At 40.5% G+C, this 12421-nt stretch overlaps 1 protein-coding gene and 1 long non-coding RNA gene across 4 annotated transcripts in view; one reads left to right on the top strand and one right to left on the bottom strand.

Annotated features, from left to right (window-relative positions):
• LOC119481013 (ras-specific guanine nucleotide-releasing factor 1-like) overlaps positions 1-12421 on the top strand; it is a 41030-nt gene that overhangs the window by 6561 nt on the left and 22048 nt on the right. The window contains exons 1-7 of one of the 3 annotated variants that reach the window (XM_037757694.1): positions 4108-4798; positions 5125-5231; positions 7717-7864; positions 8689-8781; positions 10719-10972; positions 11087-11166; positions 11680-11873. In XM_037757694.1, the coding sequence (XP_037613622.1) occupies positions 7751-7864; positions 8689-8781; positions 10719-10972; positions 11087-11166; positions 11680-11873 (735 nt within the window). In that variant the 5' untranslated portion in view covers positions 4108-4798; positions 5125-5231; positions 7717-7750. Of the gene's footprint in view, positions 1-4107; positions 4799-5124; positions 5232-7716; positions 7865-8688; positions 8782-10718; positions 10973-11086; positions 11167-11679; positions 11874-12421 lie in introns of those variants that run through there. The other 2 variants (XM_037757693.1, XM_037757695.1) reach the window with 2 other exon arrangements.
• Positions 1395-3814, bottom strand: LOC119481269. Its single transcript, XR_005205157.1, has 2 exons — positions 2154-3814; positions 1395-2065 (listed from the first exon to the last, which is right to left on the bottom strand). It is a non-coding gene; the product is annotated as an uncharacterized LOC119481269 (long non-coding RNA).

Below are 12421 nucleotides of genomic sequence, written 5' to 3' on the forward strand. Positions count from 1 at the left end.
TTCTCATTTCACAGCTAAACAGTACACTACAAGAGGTTTCTGAAAACGACAAGGCTCCAACTCGGCTCTGATCGGTTGTTTTCCTCCGGTCTGTGAAATCTTGCAGATGCCATTAAGAGCACCGGAGGACACAGAGGCACATGATTCTTTTTTTCTTCAGATTACCTGTCTCATTCACTACTGTCAGGATATAGTGACTGTTTTATAAAAATAACTTTTTTTGATCATATTTGCTCCAATTCTACCCACTGCTGCTTTAAAGGAACAGTGTGTAACATTTTTGGGGATCTTAACTAATTTCTTAACTAAGAACTAAGAATCTTAACTAAGAACTAAGAATCGTTGTTCATATCTACATAGGGAGTGGGTCCTCTTCACAGAGTCCGCCATGTTGCTCCGCCGTGTTTCTACAGTAGCCCAGAACGGACAAACCAAACGCTGGCTCTAGAGAGAGCCTTTCACGTTTTTTTTCAAACCGTAGTACCGCCAGCCGCCGTTTGACTTCCGGTGCTCCTTTAGTAGCATTATTATGGTTAAGGATGGCCTCTGAGCGAGGCGAACAGCGTTACCGTGGTTTTGCACTCACCGGCTCACGTTACCGCAGTCTTGGAAAGGGAGGAGTGAGTGGAGAGATAATCAGTTGGTTGCAATCTGCAACCACACCACTAGATGCCGCTAAATCCTGCAGACTGCACCTTTTAAGTTACAGCTTAAAAACTGTCCAGTTCTAGATAACTAGAATTTAGATTCAGCACTCTCTTGGAATAAAATCTCATTGTCCACCATGCATTGGTAGTTCTAATTAAATATGAATAGCTAAAATATCCAAAACAGTTTGATGATATTTGCACGTATTTTTATGCTATACGGTCAGGCTCAAATTTTAATCCTCTAAAAAAACAAATAAACTGTTGAATTATTTAGCTTCTCAGTGTTGAAAATGTACTTACTGTAGGTTGTTATAATATTTATATTTTACTATATAAATGACAAATAAAGGACAGGTGCAGGTTAAATTCGTTGTACAATGGCTCCTACAGTTTCTGTATGTAGCAGCCGTACCTGGTGTCGCTGTCCACGAACTCTGCTGTCACGTCATGTTCGTCAAACACATGCCCTCTGCTCTGTGTTGGCAGAGCTGTCATGATTAGTATCAGTGTCACCAAGAGGGCGCCATACGGATGTGCCAGCAGAATTTAGACAATTCAGTACAAGTGAATGCATGTTTATTTAACCCTAGACAATTTTTGTTTCCCGTCACAGAGTCAGCTTTAGGTTTTGGGGGGGTTACAGTCCTCAGCAAGAAAAAAACAACACCAGTTGTTTGTCATTTTCCTAACAAGCAATATTTTGCCGTCATGTGAACTTTTAGAGTTTTTCTTTTTTTACCAAGTAGCTTAGTTGCCTAAAATAAACCAGACCTAAAGGTAGCAGATCAGAAAGAGCTCATATTCGTCAAATAGGTTGTTTTGAAAGGCGCAAACTAACAACCAACTTTGTCTTTTAGTTATGAGAACTTTTTGGTCACTCTCATAGCGCACGTAAACTATTAAACTTTGCTCACCATCAAGCCTATTTCCTTGTCAGGACAAGAGCTCCGTTCTTGGGATGGACTAAGTGACATCGATGATGACAGCTGTTCATGCAGGCTGCTCCAGTGAATTTATTTCAACAGTGAATTAAATGAATTTGAGAAGCCTTCAATTAGCATAACACAGTCTTCTGTTCAGCACGTGTCCCTTTACATAATATGTGTCAGGAATAAATTCTCTCAGTTTTGTGTTATTTGTGCAGAGAGTGTGAAATTTTGTGCACACGTATATATAAAATTTGGACGGGTATTTGCACAAAATGCTTACTTTGTAGTGTTTAATCAATCACGCCAGTGTCTGCATGTGTCCACATCTGTACATCTTGTGTGACTTGGCTTGAAGTCTGTATTCGCCTCACTGTGTCCTCCTGCATACGCCGATGTCGATCTATAAAAGGTGAAATGAGGACAGAAAGAGTAATCGATGCTCCAGGTGTCTGAGGGCATACAGATTTCCTTTTCACTTTCCTCACGCTGGAAAAACAAAGAATGACACTCGAGTCAGTGAGCAGACTGCGGAGGTCATCTGAGGCAATGCTACTGTAGATTTCTGACATTAAACCTGTTACATATGCAGATTACAACAGATTTCTGTTGAGCGTGTCGGTGGTGTGTGTGCATGTGTGTGTGTCAGAGCTGCAGGAGGAATGGCCGGGCGAGTGCTGGATCTTATCTCTGTGTGTGTGTGACAGGGAGAGGGACAATGCAGCGAATAGATGCCAAGCCAACTGCCACCTTGCAGGGCTACAGCGCTTTTTATAGCCCTCACTCCTCAAGAAGGCAAAAGATCTCTCCCTCCCTCCCTCCCCGTCTGTCTCTCTCTCCGTTCTCATTGTATTCTTTGGAGTGTTCTACTTTTTAAATGTTCTTATTCCCCATTTAGAAGGCGAGCTACATTTAAGCCCACAGTTACTATGGCAACCCCTATTTGCATCTGAAAAAGTGCATTTGAAGGGGCCAATGAAATGTGCAACAACATGCCTCGGCATTGTGCTTCACTTAGCAAGTGCAGCAAATGTGGGCACATGAGAAATGTGAGGTGGAGAGGGGTAGAGGGGGAGATGAAGTGGAAATGCTTCATGTTTTTTGTTTGTCATTTGTTACACTTATATAAACAAATTTCACAAAAAGAAAAAAACAAAAGAAAAAAATATCTTTTCATAAAGATTTATTTTATTTTGAGTCTACAGTTCATAAATTTATATGACAATTAAGTTTATACAGTAAACATTTTTTATAATGTATAAACTACGGCTGTGTATTGGCAAGAATCTGGCGATATGATACGTATCATGATATAGGCGTTACAATTCAATATATTGTGATTTATTGCGATACTGTAAGCAAGGTGATATATTGTGATTTTTTAAAAATCAAATTTTAGGAAAACTGTCATAGTATAAAGAAAAAAATGCTATATGCATAATGGAAAGGTTTATTTCCTTAATGTAATCAGGACCGTGAGATCTGCCTTTGCATTTATCACAGCCCCTATAGCCTCCAACATCATAGCACTACTTTGAGAGGACACATCTCTTTGCCAATAAAATAAAGTATCGATTGAGTTAAAGGACCAGCGTGTAACAATAAAGGGGATCTATTGGCAGATATGGAATGTGATAGTAATAATTATGTTTTCTTTAGTGTTTAATCACCTGATAATAAGAGTTGTGTTTGCGTTACCTTATAATGAGCCGTTTACATCTAGGGAGCGGGTCCTCTTCACGGAGTCCGCCATGTTTCTACAGTAGCCCAGAACAACTGTTAACTTTTCCTGCTTGGTCCGGAGTCGCTCCTGTCGCCGCCGCTCTGTCTCACTTACTTCACCACTCAATTCCCTCTAACACACACACTCCACGCACTCTACTCTTACAACAACTGGCTCTAGAGAGGGTCATTCGCGTTTTCACGTCGGCCACTGTTTTTGAGAATCGATACAGTATCACAAAATATATTATTGCGATATTTTAATATTTTCTTACACCCCTAGTAAAAACAGCACGACTGTGGTCAGTGTAAAGTAATCATAGTATAATGTAATTTGTTCAAAATCATGTTTACAAGCAATAATATTAGAATCATAAAATTATAAAAAGTCATAAAGTATCAAAGTGATAAGACAATGTTAAGTATGTTTTTGGAGTTGTTAAAGAGGGACGGGGTCTCCACGACACCAAACAGAACATTAGGGTAGCTGTAAATATGTGCATATGTATATACTGTATGTATCAGATTCAGAATTAGAATCAGAATTGTGTTTATTGCCAGGTGTAAGAGATTTACTCTAGGAATTTGCTTTGGTTATGTTGGTGCTAGTCAAACAGTATAATAACAAAAGAATAGATAAAAACGTTAGAATAAAATAGAATTAAAAAAATTTAAATTTTAAGAATATACAATATACAAAATAAGCTATAAACAAAAATAAATAATAATAATAATAATAATAATAATAATAATAATAAAAAAACACTCTTTGAATAATGATTTTTAATGTATACTAAAAATAGGATCTTTATTAAAAAAAGAACTGGATCAAAACATTTTTTAGAGATAAAATTGCTCTGAAGTTTAGTAATTGGAGGCCACCATTATCATTATCATTACATAAAGTAAATGTGTTTAATCTTTTCTCTCTTCAATTCAATACCATTTGTTCATAGATTTTAAACAGGGATTTACTACGGGCTACGTTGTCTCACTTACCGAGAGATAGTGTCTCTGTGGCAAAAAAAAAAAAATGCTTGACACACCAGCTCACAGGAAGCGGGAGATGGGAAGCACATTATTGACAAAGGCCCATTCTGCTGCTCATCAGGAAATATGGAACATTACTCCCCTTCACAAATGATTTGCTCCTGGCATTTGGGAGGGATAAAAAATCCAATATATTGGATTTGTGGGGGTCTATTTACAATGCATCAGTGTTATATAATTTGATGTGTTTCTACCACAAATAGGCTGTCTGTACTGTTGTTGCAATGACCACCACTTTGTTGATTTGAGGGTTTTATCTGATAAGACTATTAGAAAGCAATTCCACATGCATTTGCCATAATTGCCATTTGTGAACCTTTAAGGCTCTGGGGTCACTGGGGATAATTGGCGAGGATGCAGAGGTGTCTGTGTCACTAAAACGCAGCCGAATCACTGGGACAAAGCAAAACAAAACGTGGCGTCAGTCGAGAGGCTTCCGCCAATTCAGAGGTGAGTTGCCAGGTTACAGGCAGAATGCACAGAGGCTTTATAATGAATCTCTCAAGACGTTTCCCTCAGGATCTCTCTCTCTCCCACTCATTCACACACACACACACGGGCATGCATGTGTGTAGACATACAACTTCGGTTTCAACAAAATGTAGGTTTAAGCCGGCCAGTGATGACGAATCATGCAAGGTTTTCCCTTAGATAGGTCTTCCTGCAGATCGTCAAGGAAACATTGTGCATCTTTCACTAAAACCCTTTAATATTTTCTGATTGTCTCATTACATGGTGAACAAACATTTGACTCTTTCTATCGTGTCGATTTCCAGTACTACTTCACCGTCACGTTCAATCATGACAACCAGAAGGCTTTGGAGCTGCGCACGGAGGACGTCAAGGACTGTGATGAGTGGGTGGCTTCCATCACACAGGCCAGGTACCTCTCACACAACATGACCTCTCACCTACATATACACACACATTCAGCTGAGGATGAAGATTTAGTTGAGAATGTGTGTGTGTACGCTGTGATGTAGGAAATTGAAAGGGTTTTTAGAGCCTATCAGGTAGAAAAAATCTACCAACCCATAGATTAGCATGTAATTCTCCATAATATTGTAAGACATTAAAATCCCCAAACCTTGAGATATAAGGTTTCCAAAACAGTCGATTACAGTACTATTAACTTCTTAAAGCCTGTTATTTTAAAGACCTCTAATCAATCAAAACAATCACATCTTGCATAACGCAGTAAACGTCAGTATTCTCGTCACACTGAGCCAGACAACACTAGAGCCACAGAACAACAACCACATTATGTTTCCTGCTAAAGTCTCCTTGTTATGTAACTTATGAACACACATCTTGTCCTGCACCTCAGCTTGTTGAACGAGCGATCAGACAAACGTTCACAGAGGAAACGTGCACTGCTAACATTTGCACGTTAGTTAACTAATTAGCCGCTCAGCAGTAGCACATTAAAAGGCATGTAAACGTACCTGCAAATGTCACTTTGGTCTGAGATGCTGGGGTGGTTCTAACTCTTCAATACCACTGACAACATGTTGTCTGTCCATGACATAGGCTATGGCAGTCTGTTTACTTTGTCTCTCTGTCCCTACGATGTAACACCGGTGTTCTGACAAATAGGGCTACCGCTCAGAATAACCTACCAGCACGATGTGCAGTGCGTTTCAGAGGAGAAAAGAAATACGCCCATAACTTTTACCTACATTTATAGAAGTAGTAGGCCATTCTGATAGATCTTTCCTACCTGACAGAACGAGCTACTCAGGTCCATCAGACTAGTCTGGCAGGATGAGGCACTGGTAGGTCATTCTGAGAGGGTAGCTCTGTTTGTCAGAACATCGGCACTCTGGCCGCCTGCCAGCTGCTTTTAATAATAAAACTATTAACAATACATTTAGAAACATGTTGACATTATTTTTGGATGACTGAATGTGATTTCAGTTGGACTCTGAAATGAGATACAATGAATTGTATCCTAACAAGAATCGAATATGACGCAGCAGTCAGTATGCTAGAATGCTCACAATTACAATGCTAACATGCTGACGTCTAGGTAGGCTATAATGTTTACCAAGGGCATCATCTTAGTTTAGCATGTTAATGTTTATTTAACAAGCACAATATTAATGTGATAATCTGGTATCCCTGTCCTCTTCAATATATTCTGCCTTCAGTTCATCGCTTAATGATGCCTTCAAATGAAACTCGTGAGCTTGTGTTTACAACATGGGAAGTCGTGTACACAATATGCTTGGCGTTCAAGTGGTTAAGTCGTGAAGAACACCGCTGCTAAGCAAAGGCAATATTAACGTTACTGTCGGCGTCTAGAAGCCACAGAGGCTAACAATTTAGTAAACTAGCAAGTGAGAAACGTTATCCAGGAAATGCAAAGGCATAATGACAGAGGAAAAAGATGAAGCAGTTGGGAATATCAACATTTTCCTCAGACTTATTATAAAATTACCAAGAAAAACAATATAATTACAATATATCAACTTATTATGCACCGAAAAATTAACTTCCATGGCCTCTGCATTTCTCATAACGTAAAAAAACCCATCACAACTCGTAAACTCTGAGCTTTCAGAACCTTTCCACTTACGAGGTCGTGAATACGACATGAGAGAGGGCGTTCATATGGACTCATTTCGTGAACACGGTGAACACGACCCCATTTGAAGTCACCACATGTCCTGGTAGGAGCAGAGAATAGAGTTACAGAAGTTTGTGAATGAACAACATTAACCTTCCCCCCGTTCTTCTCTACTGTAAAATTATGAGCGAAATGCCCCTTTAAGATTCAGAGACAGAAGAGGGTCATGAAAGCAAAGCGATACAATCACTGTAAATGTCAGCAGTGTGCATTTGTATGGCAAAAGGTCAATTGATTGGACTTATTGAAGATTACATATTGATTAGTGCTCGGTCAAGCCAGCAGCACTTACTGTACAGGAGTAAGTTGGCCTGTAAGCATGTAGTACACCGCAGGGCAATGAAGATCTCTATTTACATATCATTATATGGTTTTATAAATGGTTTCTGATGTCTGGATGCTATATTCTAATGCTTTTTACTATTTATTTATTTCAGCACATTTCCACTTTAACAAACTGTTTGCGATGTTGATCAAATTAAACTAAAACCCTTTGTTGAACTGGGTAATGCTCCGAATTACCGCTCATGCAGAAGCAGGCTTTACACATGGTTTGCTAAGCCCACAAGTATTTGAAGAACTGGTTGCGTAAGTCTCCGTGCTCGGTACGGACGCAAGGTCTGTAGTTCAAAACAAATGCTGATCAGAAGTCTGTTTTTGCTTTGATAAATCTATGGAGAGAGCCCATGAAACATGCGTTAATGAGGTCCTTACGATGTCTGTGTGTGTGTCTGTATAGTTACAGGAACCTGGCTACAGAGCATGAGACCCTCATGCAGAAGTATCTCCATCTACTCCAAATAGTGGAGACGGAGAAAACGGTTGCCAAGCAACTTCGACAACAGATAGAGGACGGGGAAATCGAGATAGAGCGGCTAAAATCAGAGGTAACTTGCCTTGTAATTTCATGCTTGTAATACCTGTGAGTGTGTGTTTTTGTGTTATGGTACACAGTGGAGCGACGGAGAGAAAAGATGGAAGTAAAAGTAGTCAGGCACAGAGTATAAAGACAGAAAGGGCAATGGACAAAGGTCAAGACCCAGATTCCAAACCACAATGTTGTGAGTTCATGGCGAGCGTCGCAGCTTGCAGCGCCCCCGGGATGTCCTTGTTAGAGACTCTGCAATACTGTTGAGTGTTTTGTATCCTAATTATTCAGTCTTAACTAGATCAAATGCATCTCTCTTTAATGTGCTAATGGCTAGCTCCAATTGAACTGAATGTTTTCAATATGCATGAATCAGCCTCTATTGTACCTGATACCGCAGCCTGCACCACAAAATGATAATCAACTGTCTCACTTTTCATGGCTAAAACGTGTAGTAGTAATGGATTTTGGGTTGTTTTGTTTAATTTGAGTTAAAAGCTGTTTTTCTCTGGTCTATTCTTATTCATAGGACACTCACTGTCAGTCTAATAGGAGTAAATGAAACAGGGTTGAATAAAATACATTTAGATGCAGCTGGTACTGTACAGTTTGTTCATACTGTATATAAATTCTTAGAAACCAGCTAATGGACGGTAACAAAGTTGAACAAAAACCCCAAAACACTGAATAAAACATTCAGAATCATAATAAAAACACAGGGTGCAGTGAGAGAATATGACATGACCGAGATCACGAGTATGGATTATAGCAGCATACAGTGTGAGGTACTCGTCTTTGCCCACTCAGTCAATGCAGTGTTTGATTTATTGTGTTGGATTTCAGATCGCTGGACTGCTCAAAGACAATGAAAAGATCCAGTCGAATCCAGAGGTACCTCCCAGTGAAGATGACACCGAGATCAAGAAGATCAAAAAGGTGAGATCTGACTGCTTCGGTGCTGCGAAGGAGAAAGCCTGACTCACTCTTCTTTCTTTATCAAGAAAAAACTAAAGTAATGCAAAGAGGAAGACCAAGAAGGAGGGGAGGGAAAGTTTGATCTGTTCCAGCAGGGATACGTATGGTTTCTGAAACAGGTTTTATTTTTAACCTTCATTTATTCAGGGAAGCTCACTCTCGCATTCACAGCGGGGAGCTCCTCATCCACTACAACCACCGGCTTGTTCTGTCTGAAGCAGCTGCCTGCTCCTTAGTGAAGCTGGAGAGTTTGGAAAGTTTTTGGAAAGCCAGTTACTTTAAAGCTGCGAAAGCTGAGGCGACGAACCTGCAGATAATTATCACCCGAATCTGCAGTTCCCCTCAGCTCTACAGAGCGTTTTAGTGTCTTTGAGCTCAGTGTTTTGGTTTTTGCTGGCCCACAACTTTTCTGTTTTGGTTCACTCTCAACAATGACCGATCCTAAGTCCCGCTCCCCCTTAGTTACTGTTGCTAGGTCGGACAAACTTGACAAAAAGAAACATACTTCGACATACTTCGGGGTGGCACGAAGCAGAGATAATATAACAAAATCAGAAAAAATCATGCAGGTTCACCAGGTTCCAGCGGGGCCTCCGGTAGCGACCTGTAGTCAGAGCTCCGGCGGAAGGTGGAGAGCTCTGGGTCCGGCAGAAGCGGCTCCACCTCCGGCCAGGAACAGAGCTTCACCTCGCTGCTCCGCCATTCCCTACTGGGAGCCAACACCAACACCAACACCACGCTGCTGGAGGCCCAGGCCGTATTGCTGGGCCCGCTGGAGGGAAGGGAGGCACCGGAGAACCAGAATCAGGACGGCACAGGGCAGACGGTCAGACCCTGCTTTAGTAAAATGAGAGGTTTTCTAAAGGGACTTTGGTGCTCGGAAACATTACCGCTTTTATCCACCAAAATCAACACAAAAGGAAAGTTCCTCATAGTAACTCTGACTGTATACAATGTAATGTGTCCATAAAGATTGTGACAGCAATGTAATATGACTTACATGTTACCTTTGAACAGACGTAGCATGTCTAAGTACTGTATAACAGGAAAGGGGAAAGTTGACTGAGGCTCTGACGGGTTCAGAGCTTGCTCAACTGTTATTGGAGCACAGAGCGAAAAGGAGCGGGACTATTGTAAGGGTCAATTGTTTCCAGCCTCAGCAGGTAGCTGTATTCTTGTATTCATAGCAGTGACAGACATTGGCTTCAAGATCTGAGTCTGATAGGTGCATTTGTGCATTCGTCCTCTTCACCTCGTGAAGTTGTAAATCTTTACGTTTACTTCCAGGAAGGACTATCTACATCTGGCAGTGAAGAGTAACAGTGACCGGTCGTCGCTATCTAACAATGCTTCATGTAAACAATGATAATTGTCTTAAAAAGTTAATGAAATCCTAAAAAGTAATGTGACTCTTTCACTTAAAAGTTTTTAAAATGAGAAAATACTCAGTACTTTTCATTTGTCAAGTATTTAATATATACAGGAGTATACAAAAATAAGCTTTACCGTGTGGTTATAGACTATTTACTTATTGAATTACCAGAAAACATGCTATATTTTGATATACGTATATCGTTATCATGATATGAAATTACCTATATCGCTCAGCCCTAGTTGTAATCCATTTTCCCAGACTTAATTTTAAATGAAATATTGTTTTAATGTCACATGATAACACCAGTGTATTAACAAATCATGGCTGTCCAGTGAAAATTAGGTATGATCCAAATTTTGGCGTAAAGTTGGAGGACGAAAGACAGAATTAGCCTACTTACTAGGTTAGCAAAACCCTTCCAAAACCAAATGGATTACCTCAGTATAGTCACAAATGCATGCATGCACACACACATACAAACAATGGTAGCTTAACATCTGTGTGTCAACCTTTTTCATCACAGGTCCAGAGTTTCCTGCGAGGTTGGATTTGCCGCAGGAAGTGGAAAACCATCATCCAGGACTACATCCGTTCACCCCACGCTGAAAGCATGAGGAAGAGGAACCAGGTAGTGTTCAGCATGCTGGAGGCCGAGGCCGAGTACGTCCAGCAGCTCCACATCCTGGTCAACAACTTCCTGCGGCCGCTGCGCATGGCCGCCAGCTCCAAGAAGCCGCCCATCACTCACGATGACGTCAGCAGCATCTTCCTTAACAGGTGAGACTGGTGGTGAGACTGGTCGTGACAGTGGTGTGACTCGGTGCAGTGGGAGCTGCCAACAGGTAGAAACAATAGCTCATGACCACTATTTTGCTTGTTTGTTTTTATCAGTGAGACCATCATGTTCCTCCACCAGATCTTCTACCAGGGCCTGAAGGCCCGGATAGCCAGCTGGCCGACGCTGGTGCTGGGTAAGAGACACGGAGACGACCCCTCAGTCACCGACACGGTTCAACATTAGGCTTGTTTTTGTTGGGATTTGTTAAAGGGTCAGTTCACTTAAATCCCACATAAAAAATAAAAGAGACTTTTGCCACCAACCGAGCATAATGGAGGATGGCTTGTGGCACTCTTAGCATCCAAAAATCATATTTAAAAAAACTTATTTTTCTAGAAACAATGTCCTTTTCCCCACCACGATTCACACTGTAAACAACATAACTCTGAATTATTTTGTACTTAAGTACAACCTGTTTCATTGTTCAAATTAAGATTTAATGATCAGGCACACATCCGGCTGAATTCAGATCAGCACAATCTGAATTTAGGTGTTAATATATTAATAGAGCAACTGACTCTTTTTCATGGAGTATGATTTAATTGCTTATGGGTTATCTTTGTTATGATTAAATGTACTGTATGAATGAATTAAACAAACAAAACATATTGTATATATTCATGAAGATTTCTGCTTCTCTTTACAGCGGACCTGTTTGACATCCTGCTGCCCATGCTGAACATCTACCAGGAGTTTGTGAGGAACCACCAGTACAGCCTGCAGATCCTGGCCCACTGCAAGCAGAACCGAGACTTCGACAAGCTGCTGAAGCAGTACGAGGCCAAGCCCGACTGCGAGGAGAGGACACTGGAGACCTTCCTCACTTACCCCATGTTTCAGGTAAGAGTCCCGTATGGATACCTGCAGTATTATTTATTATACAATCCACATACACTTAAAATAAAAGTATTCTGTGGCACTTGTTGAGCCTGTGAAGTACACGCATAAACCTTCCCTCTGTCGAAATGCTCCAACAACAATGTGGTGAAATATAGTCATATGCAGTATTGTATTTACTTTTCTGAAGGCCTGAAGTAACTGACATTGGTTTACCTGTAGGTAAACAGTAAGTTTCAAGTTAATATTGTAAAGCAATCTGATGCAACAACTGTGGCTTTTCACATTTTCACATTCCTGACTTTGAATTCTATCACAGTTAAACCAGCAAGTGTCATAGTTTTAAACATTGCACATGGCCAAAATGCCTCCATGTATTGTCAAAATCACACAGTGATGTGTGACATTAGACCTATAGTGCCTCATTAGACCAATTTGTTTCATTTGTATACATAGTTGTATTGTTGGTAAGATTTATGCAGCTGCATTTCAGGTCTTTTTAAAGTCAGACACATGCCCATTTGACAGTATTTGTCATTCTGGTTTGGTAT

The sequence above is a fragment of the Sebastes umbrosus genome, chromosome 2, assembly GCF_015220745.1.
Source record: "Sebastes umbrosus isolate fSebUmb1 chromosome 2, fSebUmb1.pri, whole genome shotgun sequence".
Classification (NCBI taxonomy): Eukaryota; Metazoa; Chordata; class Actinopteri; order Perciformes; family Sebastidae; genus Sebastes; species Sebastes umbrosus.